General features: G+C 37.2%; 1 protein-coding gene across 3 annotated transcripts in view; it reads left to right on the plus strand.

The window, feature by feature from the left end:
- Positions 1 to 21,524, plus strand: part of galnt14 (UDP-N-acetyl-alpha-D-galactosamine:polypeptide N-acetylgalactosaminyltransferase 14 (GalNAc-T14)) — a 134,253-nt gene that overhangs the window by 94,280 nt on the left and 18,449 nt on the right. For all 3 annotated transcript variants that reach the window (XM_066676587.1, XM_066676588.1, XM_066676589.1), the window contains 5 exons: positions 6,062 to 6,149; positions 8,951 to 9,035; positions 15,158 to 15,261; positions 17,847 to 17,973; positions 21,323 to 21,415. In XM_066676587.1, the coding sequence (XP_066532684.1) occupies positions 6,062 to 6,149; positions 8,951 to 9,035; positions 15,158 to 15,261; positions 17,847 to 17,973; positions 21,323 to 21,415 (497 nt within the window). The remainder of the gene's footprint in view (positions 1 to 6,061; positions 6,150 to 8,950; positions 9,036 to 15,157; positions 15,262 to 17,846; positions 17,974 to 21,322; positions 21,416 to 21,524) is intronic.

The following is a 21,524-nucleotide window of genomic DNA, read 5'->3' on the forward strand; positions in this document are numbered from 1 at the left end:
AAATCCCAAGAAGTATACAACTGGTACATGAAATTCAGACTTCTTCCCTATGAAAAAGAATCCTGCACCAGCAGGAGACGTGGAAGGACGGATGAAGCCTTGTGCCAGAGATTCCTGAATATATTTTTCCATAGCCTCTTTCTCTGGGCCAGACAAGGAAAAGAGACATCCTCTTGGAGGGGTAGTACCAGGTACTAACTCAATGGCACAGTCAAAGTTCAGATGAGGTGGTAAGACCTCTGTCTTGTGCTTACTGAAGACCTCATAGAGGTCATGGTAGACAGTAGGCAACTTACTTAAGCCAATTGGAACATCTATAGAATCACTCTGATTTTCTAGAGCACCTTGGCATAGGCAGGATGACTATGGATTTGGAGAGCCAGTCAATTTCGTGATTGAGTCTCTGCAGCCAAGAGAACCCTAAAAACTCAGGAGCTCTTGTCAAGAAAAATTATATTCTCTCTGTGTTGGCCCACTTTGAGCACAACGGGCTTAATTCTCTGGGTTAAGGATCCTGAGTAGAGAGGGAGGCTGTCTACGGCTGAAACCGATATAGGCATGGTAAGAGACTCGGTAGGGAGTTACTTGCCACGTCTGAGTCAACAAATGCTGTAACACGTTCAGTGAAGGATTCTCCCCATAATATGGACACAGTTAAGAATAAGCCACTTGAACGAGGGCCAAGAATTGGACCTACCCTAGAGCCCCCTACCTGGGGTAGGTCTGATCTTTTAATGGCCTGACTGGACACATTCAATTTATGGTCATTTCCTCCACAGTACATGCAAAAACCCTGACGACGTCGAGTCGTGGCATCCTGGGATGTAAGGTGGGTACAACCCAGTTGCATGGGTTCACTCTCCTCCACTCTGGGGGGGGCGGTCTGGTGTGAGATGGGTAGTCTGGAGGCACACGTTGACCCCTTTTACTTGCTTGACGATCCTGCAGGCGATTGTCAAGCCTCAGAGTGAGTTTATAAAGCTCCTCCTATGAGCCAGGATGTTCATGGACTGCAATAAAATCTTTAAGCTCTTCATTGAGGCTTTGTTGGTATACAGCCATGAGAGCCTGTGAATCCCACCCACTCTCTGTGGCGAGAGTACAAAAGGTGATATTAAAATCTGAACGGTTAATGTAACATACACTAAGGATAGCAGCTTCACTGGATGGATCAATTTTTCTGACGTGGCACAGTTGGGTGAATCAGCCTCCTAAAGGGCTGTAGCCCAGGCTAATGCATGATTAGAGAGCAGGGAGATCATGTAGGCCCCTTTGGCAGCCTCTGAAGGAAACAGGTTGGAAGCTTGCTGAAAGGCCAGAGAGCATTGGGGTAAAAAAAAAAAAAACATCCTCTCAGCTCACCGGCATATCTATTAGGGGCCAGGAATGTAACATCAATGGTGGAAACAGGAAGAGGCTGTACTGGTGGAGCAGAAGATGCAGTATCAACCTGAGGTAGGGAAGTGAGTTGTTGCACTGCCACAGTCAGTTCCTGCATGCATTTTTCCAGCTCCCCTAAACCTTCTCCATGTTTACCCAGGCATGCCCCTTGAGCTGAAATAGCCTGCTGCATAGCAGCTCTATCTGCTGAGTTCCTTATGGCAGAGTCTTGCTGTAATGGGGCAGCTATCCAGATACAGATAGTTGTTGCACTGATTGTGATAAACCCAAAAGCATATAGATGAACCTAAACAAGTAGTGGGGCTTAAACAGGTCCCGGAGCACCCGCTGAGGAGCCTGTTAAGAGTGCTATTGTTCTCTATTGTACTCTATTGTTCGACACGTGAAATTAGCTACTCCTTTAGGGGCACCGGCAGTAACAGTTAGCTGTTTATCGGGAGCCAGAGCGCCGGATATTAGTGGCAACCTTAGACTGTTAACTAATAGGAGATATTCGAGGGTAGTCATTCATGTAGGGGCCAATGATATTCGTCTGCGGCAGTCTGAGGTAACTAAGGGTAATATTACAGAGGTGATTAAACTGGCCCAGACGATGTCCGATGCCGTAATCTGCTCTGGTCCCATCCCAATGCGGCGTGGCGCTGAAGCTTACAGCAGACTTTCGCGTTAAACTGCTGGATGTCCAAATGGTGTTCCAAAAATCAAGTGGGCTTTGTAGACAATTGGTTACGTTTCGAGGGCAAGCCTGGTCTTATAGGTAGGGATGGTATCCACCCCACGCGGGAGGGTGCTGCCTTACTTTCTTGCAGCATAGCATATAGTCTTTTATTTAGTCAGCAGAGTAGTGTAGACAGCTGCTGACAATCCAGAACCGGGACCAATCATAAAGTTATAATTGTAGGAGATGTCAATATCCATTTTGAGAAGGAAAGTGACCCACTAAAAAAGGCATTTACATCAATCTTAGACTCTATTGGTATTACTCAAAATTTAACAGGGCCTACACACTACTGCAGTCACACTTTAGACTTAGTTCTGACACTAGGTCTTAACTAACACTGACAAAATTAATATCTTACCACAATCCTCAGCAATCTCCGACCATTACCTAATTTCATATGAGCTACGTCTTAGCCATAATATATGTAAGAACCCTCGCTATTCTACAACGCGTATAATAAAACCATCTACCGCCCTACAATTTATAGAAAACCTCCCAGAACTATCAACCCCAGTTCCAACTCCATCAGACCCAATGGACCTAGATGTACTAACTGATTACCTAGAAGATACCTGTCAAGCAGGTTCCGAACATCTAATTCCAGCAACTCTCACCAGTAAAGATTTTATGGACTTTTTAAATAATAAAATTGAGAATATTAGACAACAAACTCAAGCCACAGGATTAAATCCGACCTGGCTGCCACCCGATGTGAATGATATAAAACATAATGTAACTGTAAAAGAAAGACTTGAAACCTTTTACCCACTCCCACAATTAGAACTAGAGCAGATTATCACCTCCACAAACTGTACAACTTGCACACTTGATGCAATTCCCACAAAGTTGCTCAAAGAAGTACTACCAGCTATTATTGATCCTCTTTTAACTATAGTAAACTCATCCCTTAGTCTGGGCCATGTACCCAAAGCTTTTAAACTAGCAGTTATTAAACCTATGATCAAGAAACCAAATCTTGATGCTAGTACAATGTCTAATTACAGGCCTATTTCAAATTTGCCATTTCTGTCCAAGATCTTAGAAAAAGCCGTGGCCCAACAACTTAGTTCATATCTACATAAGAATCATATATATGAAAATTCCAATCTGGATTCAGGCAACATCATAGTACAGAGACAGCTCTAGTCAAGATAACAAATGATATTCTTCTTGCCTCTTGACCTAAGCGCAGCCTTCGATACAATAGACCACAATATTCTCCTAGAAAGGTTAGAAGACATGGTTGGAATCACAGGGACAGCCCTATTATGGTTCAAATCTTACTTAACGGAACGTTATCAATTCGTAAAAGTAAACAATCTAAATTCAAATTATTCTAAAGTAAGATTTGGAATTCCACAAGGCTCTATTTTAGGACCATTATTGTTTACATTATACATGTTACCGCTAGGCACAGTTATAAGAAACCATGACATTAACTTTCACTGTTACGCAGATGACACGCAATTGTATATTTCAGCCAAGCCCGATGACAAACACAGATTAAAGAAAATAGAGGACTGTGTAAAAGACGTGAAAGGCTGGATGTTGCGTAACTTCCTCCTTCTAAACAGCAACAAAACAAGGTCCTGCTTTTGGGTCCAAAGGTGGCAAAAAATAAATAATCAGATTTAATTTTAAATCTTGCTGACTTTCCAGTTAAACCTGGTTCAGCAGCAAAAAATCTAGGACAGCTTTTTTACATCTTCGCAATATTACTAAGATTAGAAATGCCTTATCCCTTTCAGGATGCAGAAACATTAGTACATGCCTTTATTACTTCAAGGCTTGACTACTGTAATGCACTACTGTCAGGATGCACCAGCAGCAATTTAAGAAAACTTCAACTAGTTCAAAATGCTGCAGCTAGGGTCCTCACTAAAACTAGAAAATTTGAACATATTAGCCCAGTTCTATCATCACTTCATTGGCTGCCTGTTAAATTCCGCATTGACTACAGAATTTTGTTATTAACATATAAAGCTCTACATGGGCTTGCTCCTGAATACCTTCAAGATACAATTTCCTATTATGAGCCTCCACATTTACTCAGATCACAGAATACTGGATTTTAAATTGTTCCCAGAATTCAGAAGGCCTCAGCTGGGGGAAGAGCCTTTTCTTATAAAGCCCCCCAACTCTGGAATGATCTTCCAGAAAATGTGCGGGACTCAGACACAGTCGCAATCTTCAAATCTAGGCTAAAATCTCATTTGTTTAGTTTATCTTTTGGTAGCTAATGCTCCCCCATAGATAAAGGCGGCAGATCCGGGGGGTCCATGGATACAGGGAATTATAGTAAACTGAGACGCTGGTGCTGTCGTCCCGCCGCTTCTCGTGATCACTCAGGTTTGTTGATGGTGGAGTGGAGGGATGCCAGTGTTTCAGGATGCTCCCGTGTCTGTGTGTCCTTCTGGTTCTCTCCTTTTAGTTAAAGCTGTCATAGTCAGATCTGCCGGTGTCATTAGCCACACTCTGGAAATTTTCATATTTTCTACTTTACAAACACAAAACAGTTCAAAATTAATTCCATCCCTTTACATCTTTCTGAGTAAACGACTGCCCACCTGTCTATCTGGACACTGGTGGATGACTGTCGAGATCCTCCTCCACGCTTCAGATCAGCTGCCCATACTCCAGCAACCACCAAGTGCCTTGAAGCTGCCCCTACACTGAAGTTCTCACGGACTACTAACTATTATCACCAGTAGATTGACCAGAGGAGGATGGGTCACCCCTTGTGAGCCTTGGTTCCTCCCAAGGTTTCTTCCTCAGCTGGGGGAGTTTTTCCTTGCCACTGTCACCCCTGGCTTGCTCACTTGAGGGTTTTACATTTTGTTTTTTACATTTCATGTCAAATATTTGTCTTACTGGAATTCCGTGAAGCTGCTTTGTGACAACATCAGTTGTGAAAAGCGCTATATAAATAAATTTTATTTGAGTTGATTTGATTTGATGTGGTGAGAGGTGATGTCTTTTGGTGATATCTGTTGGTGGGAGGTCCATGGCATGGGTGGCCCCTTACAGCAGTATGTGCTTTTCAGCTTTTGGAGGTCTTCTTCATTGTGTAGAATCTCCAGATGCCTTTTACCTGCCATGAGTAGAGGCTGGTTTCCAGCACTCAAACAGAGTGTGGAGCTGGCAAATAGTGAGGAAACATCTTTAGAATTTTATAAAAAGTTTTATTTTATTAAAATCATGAAGGTTGCCTTTCCTGGAAAAAAAAAATATGAACCTTTGTAATGACATTTTTTATCCTGTATATAAATTTCAGCAAATAAACAGTGCATTGAAAGTGCAAATGTGTGTTATGTGTAGAGGATGTGAACTGACTTTAATTTAGAAAATGAGTTAAATGTTTCATAATTAACAAGATTCAACTGAATTTCAGATTAATTTTATGTTTTTTCATAAATAGTTTGATTGTTCTAGTACATGAAGCCAATGACACAGTGACTTTAAGCATAAAATAAAACTGTATATTTCTTCTATATTTAAACATGTTTTTTTTTTCCTTCACACTGACATCACAAAAGGATTTTCTCTCACAGGGCTGATGTTCAGGGAGCATGAAGGGATTAAATGATGCGGTCAAATCACTCTGCATCTGGAGATGATTCTAAATGTGTGTGTGTGTGTGTGATCGTGTGTTTGTGATTTGTGAGTTTGTGTGCAAGAATCGTGTGTGTACATGGCACGTTCATCTGTATTTAACACAGATAATTCCATCACTGATTGATTCCCCCTCTCACACCCTTTAGATGTGAAGTCAAGCTGAATAGTCTCAAAGCCATTTATATTATTCTTCTAATCATCACTCTGCCTTCACTTCACCTTCTGGCTGATTTGAAGCAATGCCTCTGAAATGCAGCTGTTTCTTAATTAAAACCGAAGAGCTTAATTAACAAATTAATTCATGACAAACCTCATTCATTTCAGGACCCAAGCTGCATTGCCAGCCCTGTGATTGACATCATCAACATGGACACTTTTGCCTACGTTGCTGCCTCCCCAGACTTGCGTGGAGGTAAGAATTAAAAGTTCAGGTTTCTTAGATTGTGTTCATTTTCACATTTGTATTCTCTCCTAATGTCTCATACTAAAGGAACAATATGAATATGAATATGCTGTCACATAGATCACTTTTAAGGATATAAAAATGACCATGTTCTGTAATACAGTTTAGAGTTAAGAGAACACATTTCTGCACATTTTAATGCATAATCTAAGACTCTTGAAAAAAAAGAATCGGTAGTTTCCCAGACTGGATTTAAGCCTGGTCTACACAGCATTTAGAAAAATTATGATTTTCCATTGAAAGAAGGGTATAGTCTTATTCCCTCTCTGTGAAACTATCCATAAATATCAAATGTGCTATAACTTTTGCACAGATCATATAATGCAACATTTTTAAAAAATGGCTGAAATTTAGATTCAAGACAATCCACTTGCATAAGAAAAGGTCAAGTTATGAAGAACAAATTCCTCTGTGTGCAAGCATAGTTGCCAATAAAGTAATTTTAATTCTAATTAAAAAAAAAGATAAGGGAAGGAGTTCTGAAAATAATCCCACAAAAGTAATTTTGACAGATGATTTTGATTTTGTTTTATTTGTAGAGTTATGCGTATTGGTCTTATATTAGCCATTTAATTACTTAGTTTTACCTGACCAAACTAAAAGCATTTTAGTCTAATTTAAGTCAATTACATTTTTAAAAATTCAAAATTTTAGTTATATATTTTTATGCTTTTACTATTTTAGAAATGTTATATATTACTTATGTAAATTTATGTAAAATTATTATGTAAATTTAAAAACATGTTAACATCCCCGCGTGAGTTTCCTCCGGGTGCTCTGGTTTCCTCCCACTGGCCAAAAACACACGTTGGTAGGTGGATTGGCGAAAGTGTCCGTAGGTGTGAGTGTGTGAGTGAATGTGTGTGTGTGTCTGTGAAGGACTGGCACCCCCTCCAGGGGTATTCCCGCCTTGCGCCCAATGATTCCAGGTAGGCCCTGGACCCACCGTGACCCTGAACTGGATAAGCGGTTACAGATAATGAATGAATGAATGAATGTTAACATCCAAAATTAGGAATTTGACCACTTTTTTCCTCAAGTACATATTGCATTTCATCACATTTTAAGTTCAATGTGCACAGCAAAAGGTGCTTTTAACCGAAACTAACTCCAAGAGTTTCAACTCTATCAATCATTGGTCAACAGCTGATCTCTCTCTCTCTCTCTCTCTCTCCCTCCCTCCCTCCCGCTTATTCTCTTAGTCCCTTGTTCTGAGGGAACACTACTCTGAAAATAGGGTTTCTATAGAAGGAGTTGACACCTGCTATTTTAAACGAGAATCCCCTCACACTTTTAGAGGAAACCCTCAAGATGTGTAGCTGTCAAGAAACAGTTACTGAGAAAGCAGATGTGTATATGTACATTTGCACTGGAACACTGAGATGTGAAGTAAGGGTTTAGGTACTTTGGGAATTGTAATGTTGATTACTCTGTTTGGAAGAGGCCCCCTCCAGGGAGTGTTCCAACTATGCGCCCAGTGATTCCGGGTGGGCTCCAGACCAACCATGACCCCGAACTGGATGGGTGGTTATAGACAATGAATGAGTATGGAAGAGGCAAATAATGCAACTAAATTTTAAAACTGAAATTTGTAAGTGTATACAAGAAGCATGGAAAACCATCCATGCATATTTCTTTGAAAAAATGAAAACAAGAGCATAGAGAAACTAGGCAGGCCTGGTTTTGCCAGAGCCATTAGCCATTTAACCATTGTCACAGAGGCATTTCAAAACAGGAAAGCCCAAAATACATACCCTTGTCATTGGAAGGCCTGGAGAAGCTTTTCTTTACATGTGGTATTTATAATGTGATTGTGTTATACAGAAAATATGGAGGACAGGACTAATGAATGCAGAAATGAAAAAAAGAAATGCAAAGTTTTGTTCATAATATATAACACATGCATCAGTGTTTTTCTTGTTCATTATATTTAAGAATAAATACTAGATGATCTACCACCAAAGAGCAAAGAAGATCAAGAACATTTTGTTGATTTTAAGAATTACAATTACTTATTTTTTCACTGTAACAGGTTAAAGCATGTGAAGTTTAAGGATGCTTTGCGCAGCTAAGGAGTTTTATAAACAGACTAACCTCTTCCTTTTATAGTATTTCACACAAAGTGACACACTCCTGAAATTAGAAATTCAGCAATACTCCTCTCTCTGTGTGATATAATATGTGTGTAAATTTTGCCAAGTTCCAAGCCGTTGAAGCAAACTATCCAGTGCCTAGCTGAGGCTCTGGCCAACATGCATGGTGTTGCACCCAACACAGCTCCAGAAACACACATAAACACACTGGAAACACGCTAAATGGTTCCAAATTTAGTTTATGAATGGAATGTGAAATATGGCTAAACTAACAACAGATGGTGTAGTAGGGCAATCTTAAGTTCTCTCTGTGAAATATGGCTGAACTAACAGTTCCTACTTGCGCATGCACAAGTCATCATTAGGAGTCAGTCAATCAGTAAGCGCAAATGCCTATTGTAGGCTGGTCCATTTGGCAGTCCGGCAATAATGGAAGCCTTAATATGGGCAAACATTGTGCACACTACCTGGAACAAAGATAATATGATAATATTCTAAAATATAGGTGATGTGCATATATACTCTTCTGTGTAACTTTCTTAAATATGTTTTAAGTGTAAAAAGTGAAAATAGTACTATTTGTGTCATATTAAAAACCACTATTCAAGCTTTATTGACGTCTCTCTTTCATTTGCCCTCTCTTTCTCTCTGCTTTAGGATTTGACTGGAGTCTCCATTTCAAGTGGGAGCAACTATCTGCAGAGAAGAGAGCCAAGAGAACTGACCCCACAGAACCCATTAAGTAGGTAAAAGGAAGTGCAAAGAGAGGTATTAGGGCCTGAGTTTCTTTCTCTGGGGGAGCACATAAGGGAAGAATGGGTCTGTTCACTGACTGCTAGGCTGAGAGAGTCTGTGGCTGGCTTTTTACCTAGATATATAACATATTAATATAACATATTTAGGCATACTCTGTGCCACTTTTGGCACCCATGGGTCGGTTACGTCACTGACAAATATTGCGTGGGCCAGATGTGGGCCAACTATCTTGAGCCTGTCTAATGGATAATGGATATATGTTGTGTAGGAGAGACACTGGCCTAAGTTTGAGCTTTCTTCTTGTGGTTTAACATTACCTTGTGATCTTCTTTGTAAAGGCCTGTGTGCTAGCTGAGAGACAATTATGACACACACAACTGTATTCAAAACAATGTCAGACTTATGGGTCCCAGTGTATGGTGTGGGTTCTTTATGACTCTCCTGCATTTACATTTATGTAATTTAATGTTATTCTCAATAACACAGCTCATTCTCTTGTGTTCTTTGTCTATCTCTTACACATTCTCAGCTGTTGAAATGAAGGCTGTTAATGGCTCAGATAAACACGCAGTAAGGCAGAGCAAGACTGGGTCATCATTTAGAGCCTGCATGCATCCTCAAACATCCTGCACTGGTGCAACCAGCAATACATACACAGTGGATTCTTAGCACCACTGTGTGACCATGAGGGGTAGAGTAGCTGCAGTATAACAGTAGGAAGTGATTCTGGATTGACTGGAATATGTTGGATTTTCCTGGGAAAACATATAGAACACAACTGGGATTTACAACTGTTTTACTTTTTAAAGGTACTTTTACACTGTTTGTAATTTTAGTATTTTTTTTTCTGACAGTGCAGATGTATACAGTGTATTAGCATAGTTTTCCCCCTTCTGGCTTAATAATTCAACTTTTATCAATTTTAAGAAGCTAGTCTTCCAAAATATTTCACAACATTTACCCATATATATACTAATTTATCAAATTTCTGAAAAACTGTCCACAAGCTCAAAGATTTATTTTTAAACTTCAGAATGTGGCATATTCATAACTTAGAAAATAAGTGATAAATTGACATAAAACTGTGATTTCAATAAAGCTATACCACAACAAGATTATTTTTTTGGTGTTAAAATATTAATTAATACATATAGATGCCTGAATAGAACTTAGATATGAAATAAGATAAAAACCCAATGCCCATTATAATTTTTTTACAACTGTTAACACATGCACTTTAAACCAGCTACTGTGAGCGGCAGTGGGGCAATTACACCTTACTATGTATGCTGGATAATGTGAGGCTCCACTGGTACTTCATCAGAATTTAGAATAAATTCTTCAAGCATTTTGGTCCCACTTTATATTAAGTGTCTCTAATAACTGTTTAGTTGCACTTGAATAACATATGCAATAACAGTGTAACTACTGATGAATTGGTGCCTGTTACAACTGATTACAGTAGTAAAGCTTATGTAATTACATATGTGTATAAACTTCACTTTTGCCTTTTAATTACACATGTGGATCTTCATAGTTGTAACCGTGTATTCTCCCTCATGTAATTGCACAAATTTAATAACACTAGTAATCAGACTGGACAAGATATTTTGTTTCCAGAAATCTTTTCTGGCAGGTATGTATTAACAGTGTACATACATTAAGACATTAAACCAGATTTGTCATAGTTTCTAACATTTAGCAAATATTCATGTTATTGTTGAGACAATATAACCAGTTTCAGTTTTAACCCATTCTGTAATTAGATAGTACAGTGGATGTCTATTATTTGTATATAAAGTATAACTTTTACACAATTATTGAAGAATAAATGTGTTGTAACATGGTAACCGAATCAAATCCATTATACCTTTCTGTAATTACACAGTACTACATATCAACTATACAGGAACTGTCCACTTATTTTAAAGTGTACATTTTACATAATTACTCTGGAAAAAAAAACACAAAAAGAAGACAGGAATTGAGGATATGTAATGCTCTATACAATATGTAATACACATATTTATTGCTTTGTGTTTGCCAGCTGGATAGATACATTGTAATTAATCTGTGCTGTTATAGTGCTTTGCTGATTAATAAGACAAATATTCATAATTCCTGTCATCTTTTTATGGGCTTTGCTGTTACATTAATATTGCATTAATATTACTAAACATAAAATACAGTCTTTCATTAAAATTGTCTAAAAAAGTTTAATTCACTGATAAAATGATGAATGTGTTGAAAATCACTATTAGGATGTACCTAATAACTCATAGTATATGCAATTCTGTAGTAATGGCATGTATGATACAAAGAGTTAGAGAAGTAGTAGTTTCATTTTATGAAAAATTTACACTTTAAAATAAGTAGACAGTTCCTGTGTAGTTATGTATGTGCTGTGTAATAATTGTAATATAGACATTGCTTAGGGGTAATAATAATCCAACACATTTAAATAATTTCATAAATGTTACATTGGGAAATAATCAACATCCACTGTACTATCACATTACAGAACTGTTTAAAACTGAAATTGGTTACATAAATATTAGTTAAATGTTAGAAACTATGGCAAATCCAGTTTAATGTTTAAATGTACATTAATACATACCTGCTAGAAAAGGCTTCTGGAACAAAAAGTCTTGTTCCAGTCTGATTACTAATGTAATCACACATGTTATTACATGAGAGATAATATGCTGTTACAACTATGAAGACCCACTTGCTTAATTAAAAAAGGCACAACTGAAGTTGACACACGTAAGTAGTTACATAAGCTTTACTACTCTATTCTGTATCAGGTACTAATTCATCAGTAGTTACATTGTTGTGGCATATGTTGTTCATGTGTAACGACACATGATATTAGAGACACTTCATATAAAATATTAAAATATATTTAAATTCGTATAATGCAATGGAGACAGACACAGCAACCGTGAATCCCTTATTGAGCACAACCTGCTTTGGTAACGCCTTTAGCCTGCAGTTTTCCAGGTTTGTTCATGGTTGAGTTCTCTCCCCCGAGCCTCTTTTTATGAATACACTTACTCAACCTGACAGGCCTGAGGGGGGACAAAGCAACAAAAGTATGGGGGTTTAGGGGGAAACCAAAAAGCTTTGTGTTGTCCTTGGAAATGTGTGGTACAGACACACAGTTGCCAGCTTTCACACTATGCGATACGCTTACATTGCTGTTGGCAGTTTTGTCATCTATGCCACATTAATGAATCATTGCTATAGTCCAAAATCATTATTTCCTGGTCTTGAAAATGGAGTAGATGGTGGATGTCTGTTTATTGAGACTGTGTTTTTTTTAAGAATTATTTTAATGTATTTAATTGTCATATATTATAAGCCTGGTCTACAATGACACACAGACTCTCCAAGTCCAGAAATGAGAACAGCTCACTTAGAGTGTTAATGGTGCAGGTAACATGATAGAGATTATTCAGTTACTCTTTTATTCCATTTAGCTGGAACATTCTGATCACTGTTGAGGCCAGTAAAACTGTATTATCTCACTGACCCTGCCTGTCAACTGCCAGCATAGAGAGCTTCTCATCTATCACTGAATCCATTAATACTTGATTTGTAGGCTGAAATGTCCTGCCCCTTCTTAAATTTATATTTTGGGGAATATATTGAGAACAATTTTGACCTCTGTATCAGAAACAATAACTGAAATAAAATTACCCAAGCAAAGAAATGAAACACTGTATTTCATACAGAATATAACACATTATTTCAAGTAAAATCCTGTCAAATTCACTCAACATCTCCAGGGGGGTTAATAAAGTATCACAACTTCAGGATAAGTGAAAATGATATCTGGTTATTTTTCCATAAACAAGAAAAAAAAGTTAGTTTGGTGGAAGTGTTCTAATTTATTTCAGTCTTTCTGTGGTCATTCACTCATGCTTTATACTGCCTGATGTGTGCTTCTTTAGCCTTACTCCCTATCTATGAGGCTAATTATTGTGCAAACTACATGCCTAAATCATCACACACTTGTCTGAAACCTTATTGAACAGTGATCTTAAATAGAGTTGGTGATTTGCAGCTAAAAGTTATGCAGTTTGCAAAAAAAAAAAATAATAACTAGTTCCTATAATTGGTGCCTATAAGATTCAATTACATTTTAATATTATAGCTCCAACACTAAATGACTTATATACACTGTGGGCCATTTATATGGATACACCTTAATAAAATGTGAATGGTTGGTAATATTAACTTCCTGTTTGTGGCAAATTAGTATATGGGAGGGGTAAAACTTTACAAGATGGTTAGTGACCATGGTGGCCATTTTGGATCCAACTTTTGTTTTTTCAATGGGAACTCATGGGTCACATCATTGGGACTTTCAAAAGAAAAACAATGGTGGTTAACAAGTGAGGAGGGCAAAGAATTTGTGTTGATGTCTGATGAATTTTAATGCAAGACACCCTTTGAGGTTAGCAAACTGCTTGTCAAGTTTTGTGAAATTGGTTCAGTGTTGGATTTGCCAAAATGTGAATGCATGAAAACTGAAAAAAGGTGTGCTTGGTTTTAATGTAACTTTATTCTTTCATGAGTTATTTACAAGTTTCTGACCACTTATAAAATGTGTTCAAAGTGCTGGCCATTGTGTTGGATTGTCAATGCAACCCTCTTCTCCCACTCTTCACAAACTCATAGAAACACAGCAGGAGAAATGCTAGCACATGCTTCCATTATCCGTAGTTTCAGGTGCTGCACATCTCGTATCTTCACAGCATAGTCAATTACCTTCAGATGACCCCAAAGATAAAAGCCTAAGGGGGTCAGATCAGGAGACCTTGTGGGCCATTCAGCTGGCCCACGATGACCAATCCACTTTCCAGGAAACTGTTCATCTAGGAATGCTCGGACCTGACACCCATAATGTGGTGGTGCGCCATCTTGCTGGAAAAACTCAGAGAACATGCCAGCTTCAGTGCATAAAGAGGGAAACACATCATCATGTAGAAATTTTGCATATCCAGTGGCCTTGAGGTTTCCACTGATGAAGAATGGCCCCACTACCTTTGCACCCTATATACAACACCATACCATCAATTTTTTTGTTCCAACAGTCTTGGAGGGATCTATCCAATGTGGGTTAGTGTCAGACCAATAGCAGTGGTTTTGTTTGTTAACTTATAAATAAACATAAATGTTTGCCTCATCACTTTACTTTACAAATCTTCTGTGTAAACTGAGAGTCCTGTTCCAATTTTTGTTTTGCCCATTCTGCAAATTCAGTGCGCCGATCTGGATCATCCTCGTTGCGATGCTGCAGCAGCTGGAGTTTGTAAGGGTGCCATTTGTGAGTAGCTAATATCCACCAACGGGATGTTCAACTGATGCCACTCTCCAGTGACATGCGGCAAGTGCTACGCTGTGGGCTGAATGAAGCTAGGACAGCCATTGATGTTTCTTCATTAGTGACAGTTTTCATGCATTCACATTTTGGCAAATTTGAAATTCCCAATAAGTCTGATGTGTCACATGACCCTCTTCCCATTGAAAAAGCAAAAGTTGAATCCAAAATGGCCGACTTAAAAATGGCCACCATGGTCACCACCCATCTTGGAAAGTTTTACCCCTCCCATATACTAATATGCCACAAACAGGAAGTTAATATCACCAACCATTCCCATTTTATTAAGGTGCATAAATGGCCCACCCTGTGTGTATGTATATATATAATTTTTTGGGTTGGACTACGCCCAAACTGCTTCTCCTCTCAGCCTTATATATAACCCGCAAATTCACGTCATTTCCGCGTCAGACAAACTCACTTCATTTAGTTCAGGAGATTTATCTCGATTTGACTGCTTCACTACGTCAGCTCGCTCCTCTGCACTGGGCCATTCCTGCTGATCCCCATATTTAGAGCCGTGTTCACCCATTATCAAACCCACTGAGCCTCCTGTTTTAAACTTGCTTCCACCTCCTCCCTGTCTCCACCCTTTTCTCATATTCATTTATATATATATATATATATATATATATATATATATATATATATATATATATATTTTTTTTTTTTTTTTTTTTTTTTTTTTTTTAATGAAATATATATTTTTAATTCCCCAGGACACCCATCATAGCTGGAGGGCTCTTTGTAATTGACAAGTCCTGGTTTAATCATTTGGGGAAATATGACACAGCCATGGATATATGGGGAGGAGAGAACTTTGGTAAGTTTCAAATAGAAGTTTAGAGCCCACAATCAGGGTCATTATTAGCTCCATTTTACTGTGGCACGAGCAATCATGGTGAAAAACTTTTTTTTTTATTTCCTGTACCAGTGAGCAGAACTATAGAACATGCCATGCAAGTTGACAACATGAGCAACATTTTGGCAACAATTCCTCCCATTCACTAATACAGAGTCTAGTGATGTCAAGGTTTCAGCAGTCAATGTAAATATAGCATTGCTACTTTTGAGTTCAGAAGGTAGATTACATTATTTTTAGGCTGAAATAAAGTTTAATTGGTGGCTGGAATTTAAACTGCACACTTAATACAGAATTTGAGGCAATCTCATAACTCTCTCGCTCTCTCTCTCTCGCTCTCTCTCTCTCTGAACATTTTTTCCCCTCAATCTCAGGTTATTTCCACACATTATACTCTTTTAAAGTTAAAGCTATTTAAGTTATTTAAGTTAAAGGTATATTGATGTGTTTTATTGTCTAAGGAAATACTAGCAATTTAACTTGTGATTAATCAGAGAATGACTTGTCCACAGGTGGGCCACAGCAACTTAGGGACATTTTACAAGTTCAAAATTATACTTAGGCACTTTGAAATAGTGTCCTTAAACTGTGCTTAGCATTTTGTTTTAGGTCAGTACATTAGGCATTTATTTTTCCCTGTCACTAGTGTTGAAATATTTTTAATAGCCAAGAGCAAGACTAGCAAAACAGGGGTCCTTGCAAGTACAACAAACTCTCCTTTACTAACACTTTACTATGTTGACAAGTGCCAAACTCTATACAACTAAACTATACAAATAAACTAAACTCAGATACCAGTCATGATGACTGGTTGAATATTTAGCACTGCATGAGGTTTAAATTGGTATTTTAGCTGGCATTAAAAATGCACACTTAATACAGATTTAGAGGCAGCTGTTACGATGGCCATTTATTCAAATTGAAGCAAGCCACTGTGCACATAATTGCAGATGAGTGTGGAGCAGAGGCGTATTTAGACAGGAGATTTCAACCATATGATCTAATTCGCATTGCTATGAGAGTGAGCCTCTGTCCCGGAGGCATGGTGTATATCATGCGTGTGGGCAAGTTACTTACGTTACAAAGCCACATTTCCTCAGCTTATCAGCAAAATACTTCATTTATTCCTGTTGACAAGTGCTCTCAGTACTGTATGCTTTTACATTTATGTTCTAGTTAAAACACCCCTTTTGATTCAGGGTAATATGATAACTCAAATATCTTACAGTAATATATAAACCAATCCTGGTTTATTGTCTGGGGCCAGGTTACTTAAGTTATCAGTGAATGTTTTTCCTATAATTATCTTCACAGAAATTTGAATGACTACTGTCAACTAATATAGAATTGTATTTTCTCTGTAAGTGGTATAGTTAGTAGTCAGATAACAGCACAGTAACACATTTACTTTTTCAGATATCAGTACAGACCAAAAGAGCTACAGAAAATTTGAGTATATGCCATGAAACGGCACCACCAGTTGTTGGAGGCTCACTTAGTGAACATAAAATAAGAAATAAAATTATGATAAAGCCAAGTGTCCTCAACATACACTGATGTTTTTATGGGTGTGGTCATTTTGTAGTTTTTTTACATTTTAGACATGACATCATGCTACTTAAACTTTGATAAATTACATCAGCCAAATGTTTATCTTTTTCTGTTTTGGACACTGTAGTCCCACCCCTGTATTATTTACTCTCAGCTATTCCACCCCAAACTACAAGCCAAATAATCTTAAACTTTATGCATAAGGCAAGAATACTTGATTATATTTAAGTGTATCTTGATCAGAAGATTGAGTACAAGAATATTTCGAACATACATTTTTTTTGTATTTTACCACTGATAAGTACATAAAAAATAAACTGAGAACACTCCCTTATTTTTAGTTTAAAAGACATATACCAGTTAGTGTTCTCTGAGCATATTGAACAGTAGAATTATGTTGGATTAGCTGCAGTTTGAATGGTGACTTGTTCAGAGAAAGCACATGTTCAGAGGAAGAACTTTATACACATCAGTTGTAAAAAGCGCTATACAAATAAATTTGAGTTGACTTAAGGTTAGTCCAACTAGACTACCATTTCCACCTTTATTTCAGTATATATTCCCTTGTCTTCTGACATTGCAGGCTCAATACTGATTATGGATATCAAATTGGTACCATCTCTAGTTATATGTTGGGGCTTTCAATTAATTGAAATTGACATTCAGAACTTCTAATCTGTGTAATCTTGCCCATATCAATAATGTTCATTTTTCCTTTTAATTTTGTTCATCCTTTTTGCATGGCTTCAAAAAAAGACAACATAAAAAATATCCCAGCTTTAAAACTTGAGTATATTTACAGTACAAGCCTTTGCGGTGAACTATGAAGGCAAAAAACAAAAACAACATATTTATTCATTAATCATAATCAAGGTAAAATATTCAATTAATTATGATCGCCAAGCACTATAATATGTAATACTATATGCAAACTGTTGATTTAAATGTAAATCTCTAAGACTGGTGCATTCAAAATCTTTACACCTCTTCTGCAGAGATCTCATTCAGAGTGTGGATGTGTGGGGGAAGTCTGGAAATTATCCCTTGCAGCAGAGTCGGCCATGTTTTCCGCAAGAAACATCCCTACATCTTTCCAGAAGGAAATGCCAACACTTATATCAAGTATGACCTCATCATCAGTTTTTATACTTACATAAGTATCTCCTGATTAGCCTGCAACATTCTAAATGCCAGCTTGTGTAACACATGTAATTATACTTTTTAGGCTTCGGAGATAACATTAATTTAGACAATGATAATCATTCCAAGAATTATTTCTATAAACTATAATATCATGTTACAAATCATGTACAAACTGCCCCATGCAAGCATTACAGGGCATTTCATTTATTTCAGTCAAATTAACTTTGTTTAAGTGATCTGCACACCAGACTTTGGAATCGTGGCACAATTCGCTTCTGTATTAATCAGCATACTTTCACATTGGCTCTGCACACCACATAGCACCAGGCAGTGATGAATGCAAATCAAGAGCAAATGTATATTTAGGGCTGATTTTGATCTGTGCTGCATGCAGCATTCTAAATGTTTCTATGCAGAAACAGTAAAAAATTCAGTTCTCCTGCTGAATGTAAAAGCTAGGCCAGTAAACATCCTGATTTTTATAAAATAAGGAGGATTCATTTAGCTCACTCCTGTGCTTAAAGGTGCAAGGATTGGTATTGTATAAAGAACTTCTGTTTAATTTTTGTGTGTTTTTTTTTAAATACAATGGGGACGTCATCTGGTGCACCTTTAGATCAGATATGCCCAAACATTTTTGACTTGAGATCTACTTTTAACTATTTCTAACAATGTGTTCTTAAAGATTGCATGGTAAAGTTAAAGGTAAACAAAATAAAATAAATTCAGTGCATCATCGGTATCGATGGTTGTGTGGGTGGTAGTGGTGGGGCATATGTTGGACAGAAACTTCCTTTTTTGTTTTATTTCAGTGACAGATTTTTGTTTTGTTTGATTGGACAAATCCACAGTTGGGCTTCCAATTAATTAGCAGTGAGTGTGGACTGATATTAAGACTTATTTTCACATGGGAATATTACTTAAATATGGCACAATTGACAAACATGCATGGTGCAATGGAATGGTAAAAGGATTTTTTCAGTTATATATGTCTTAAATTTTAAAGATTGACTATGATGAATGCTTGCACAAAGCCAATGGTTAAATTAAAGGCAACAACACTGCAAAAAAAAAACATAGAAACAAAAGTCACTCAGGAATGGTACATGACAATTTGTTTAACATCGTCACTGGTTAAAAGTTATATTGGATAATATAATTTATCTACCCATTACATGCATACAGAGGAACTTACTGAGGAACAGGTATTCTGTATAAAGTACATGTCTAAATGTAACCGCATATCCTTTTGTAGTGCATACACTCCATACATAATCTCCATACAAGAGCATTACCAATAGAATGGGATGCTCACATGAGCCTAAGGTCTTCATGCCCAGTCCCAAGTGGCCATTATAGTAACATTTGGCCATTAAAATAACATCTCATTTAAGTACTTGTAACAGAATGTAGTTTTCTTACTATTGTCAGGCCTTCCCAGAAGTATAGAGGACATACCCTAGCCTACCATACCCTAACCACAGCAAAGGAGGGACATCTCCCTTGATTTTGAAAGCAACATTGGACAAACAGATGTCTACACACATTTTACCATATAATGTATTTTCAGTGTGTTACAGTATTTGTGGTTTCTCACAGAGGCTTGGGAATTTCCATTAGTTGGGTAGCATTTGATCTTACCTCATTTTAACATTATTTATGCATTCTGATTTTTGTATATAAGCAGCTGAATTCTAATAGACCAGAGATGTATTCTTGTAACAGGATGAAAACAACAAAGAGGGTCATACTTCTGCATTGTCTTAAGGCTTGTTAAACAGTAATTTTGAATATTCTAAATATGGCCATGGGCTCAGTTTCTTTCCTTGCTGTTTTTAGTGCAGACTGTACGCAGTGTCTGAGTTTCTTCTGCAGATTTTTTTGCTATACATTTAGATCATATTCCAGCTTTTATTTTCCTCAGTCAGGAGAAATATGCTTTGTGGAAAGTGCTTTCTTTATTATTATTTGCCCTTGGGGGAAAACAGCTCAGCACCAAACTGTATCAAATATTCAAGAAATATCCCAACACCCTCTGAACTCAGTGTTTACATGATTTTCCACAAAGGCAAGTACATTAATATTCAACAGTTAATAATAAAATTCAAAGTTAATAAATAATTGCTAAAGATGTTAATGTATGGCCAACTTGCCATTCTATAAACATGTTCTTCTCATGTAGTTTGTGGTTCACAGAAAGTTCACTGATAAATAAATCTTCATGCATATTTTAAGATTTTCTCCCTGGATGAATTTGTAGACATTTAAATATGAAGTGTATATCCCCATCTAGAGACACACAGCAGTGAGCTAACATGAGCTGTTGATATTTAACTGGCCTAGGAAAATCAAGATGGAGTTGAGCCATCCCTTTGACTCACCCTCAGCTTTTCAGATCTGGTCAAATTCTAATTAGACATAACATTTTTGTTCTCTTAATTCCAGGCTTGTGAAAAATATATTCGGAATCACTGTTGTAGAGCAATGTTATGGTATGTTTAGTGTTTAAAAATAATATCTGTTATCTTAAAATAAATCAGTACACAAGCAAGAAGCAGAAGCATAACATTATTATTATTATTCATTCATTCATTCATTATCTGTAACCGCTTATCCAATTCAGGGTCGCGGTGGGTCCAGAGCCTGGAATTGTATTTTTAGAAAAAAAAAAGACTGTTGTTTGTATATTGTTGAAGTTTAAGTTATTGAGTAATATGAAACAGCAAAAAATAAGTCAATAGTATCCACCTCTGGAGCAAGAATAGAGCAATATCCTCATCTCAGTTCTTTTTAACATTTGCAGTTCTCTCCATTATCTAAAGAACTCCAGAGAGAGAGAAAGCCACACATACTGGACCAAGACTATTTTTTTAAACCCCGTCATTGATGCTGGGTCTCCGTAAACACATAAGACACATAACTTTACATAACACATAATTTTATTTTCCACAGATTTTTTACTTCTGTTTTTGTCACTGCCATTTGAGAGTGGTCTATTCTGTGACCCTGAGCTTCACAGCATATTTTTGGTTAATTATTATCACAATATAGACCTCTAAAATATTCATATTGCTGCAGCCACAATATGAAAATGAGTATATAAATTGCCGGCTTATATTTATTGCATACTTTGAATTATCAGATTGCATTTCAAATATACTTGGCTAAGTGCAGCAAGAATTTTAATCATATAATTGTAATGGTTAATATATGTGTTTTAATGTATTGTTTGACAAATCAAAATAATTTTATGTAGCTTTGGGTTTAGCATAGATATTGATTTGTTTCATGCAGCATTTCTTGAAGTGTGTGGTGTGTGTGTTTTCAGAAACACACGGCGCACTGCTGAAGTGTGGATGGATGAATTTAAACTCTTCTACTACTCAGCACGCCCAGCAGCCAGGGGCAAGTCCTATGGAGAGTGAGTCTTTAAAGACTTTGTGTGTGTGTGTGTGTGTGTTTGGTGAAGGGAATCTTTGTGTGTGTTTGGTGAAGAGAATCTTTGTGAGTTTTATGATAATTGGGGACCA

Source organism: Hoplias malabaricus, chromosome 7 (assembly GCF_029633855.1).
Source record: "Hoplias malabaricus isolate fHopMal1 chromosome 7, fHopMal1.hap1, whole genome shotgun sequence".
NCBI lineage: Eukaryota > Metazoa > Chordata > Actinopteri > Characiformes > Erythrinidae > Hoplias > Hoplias malabaricus.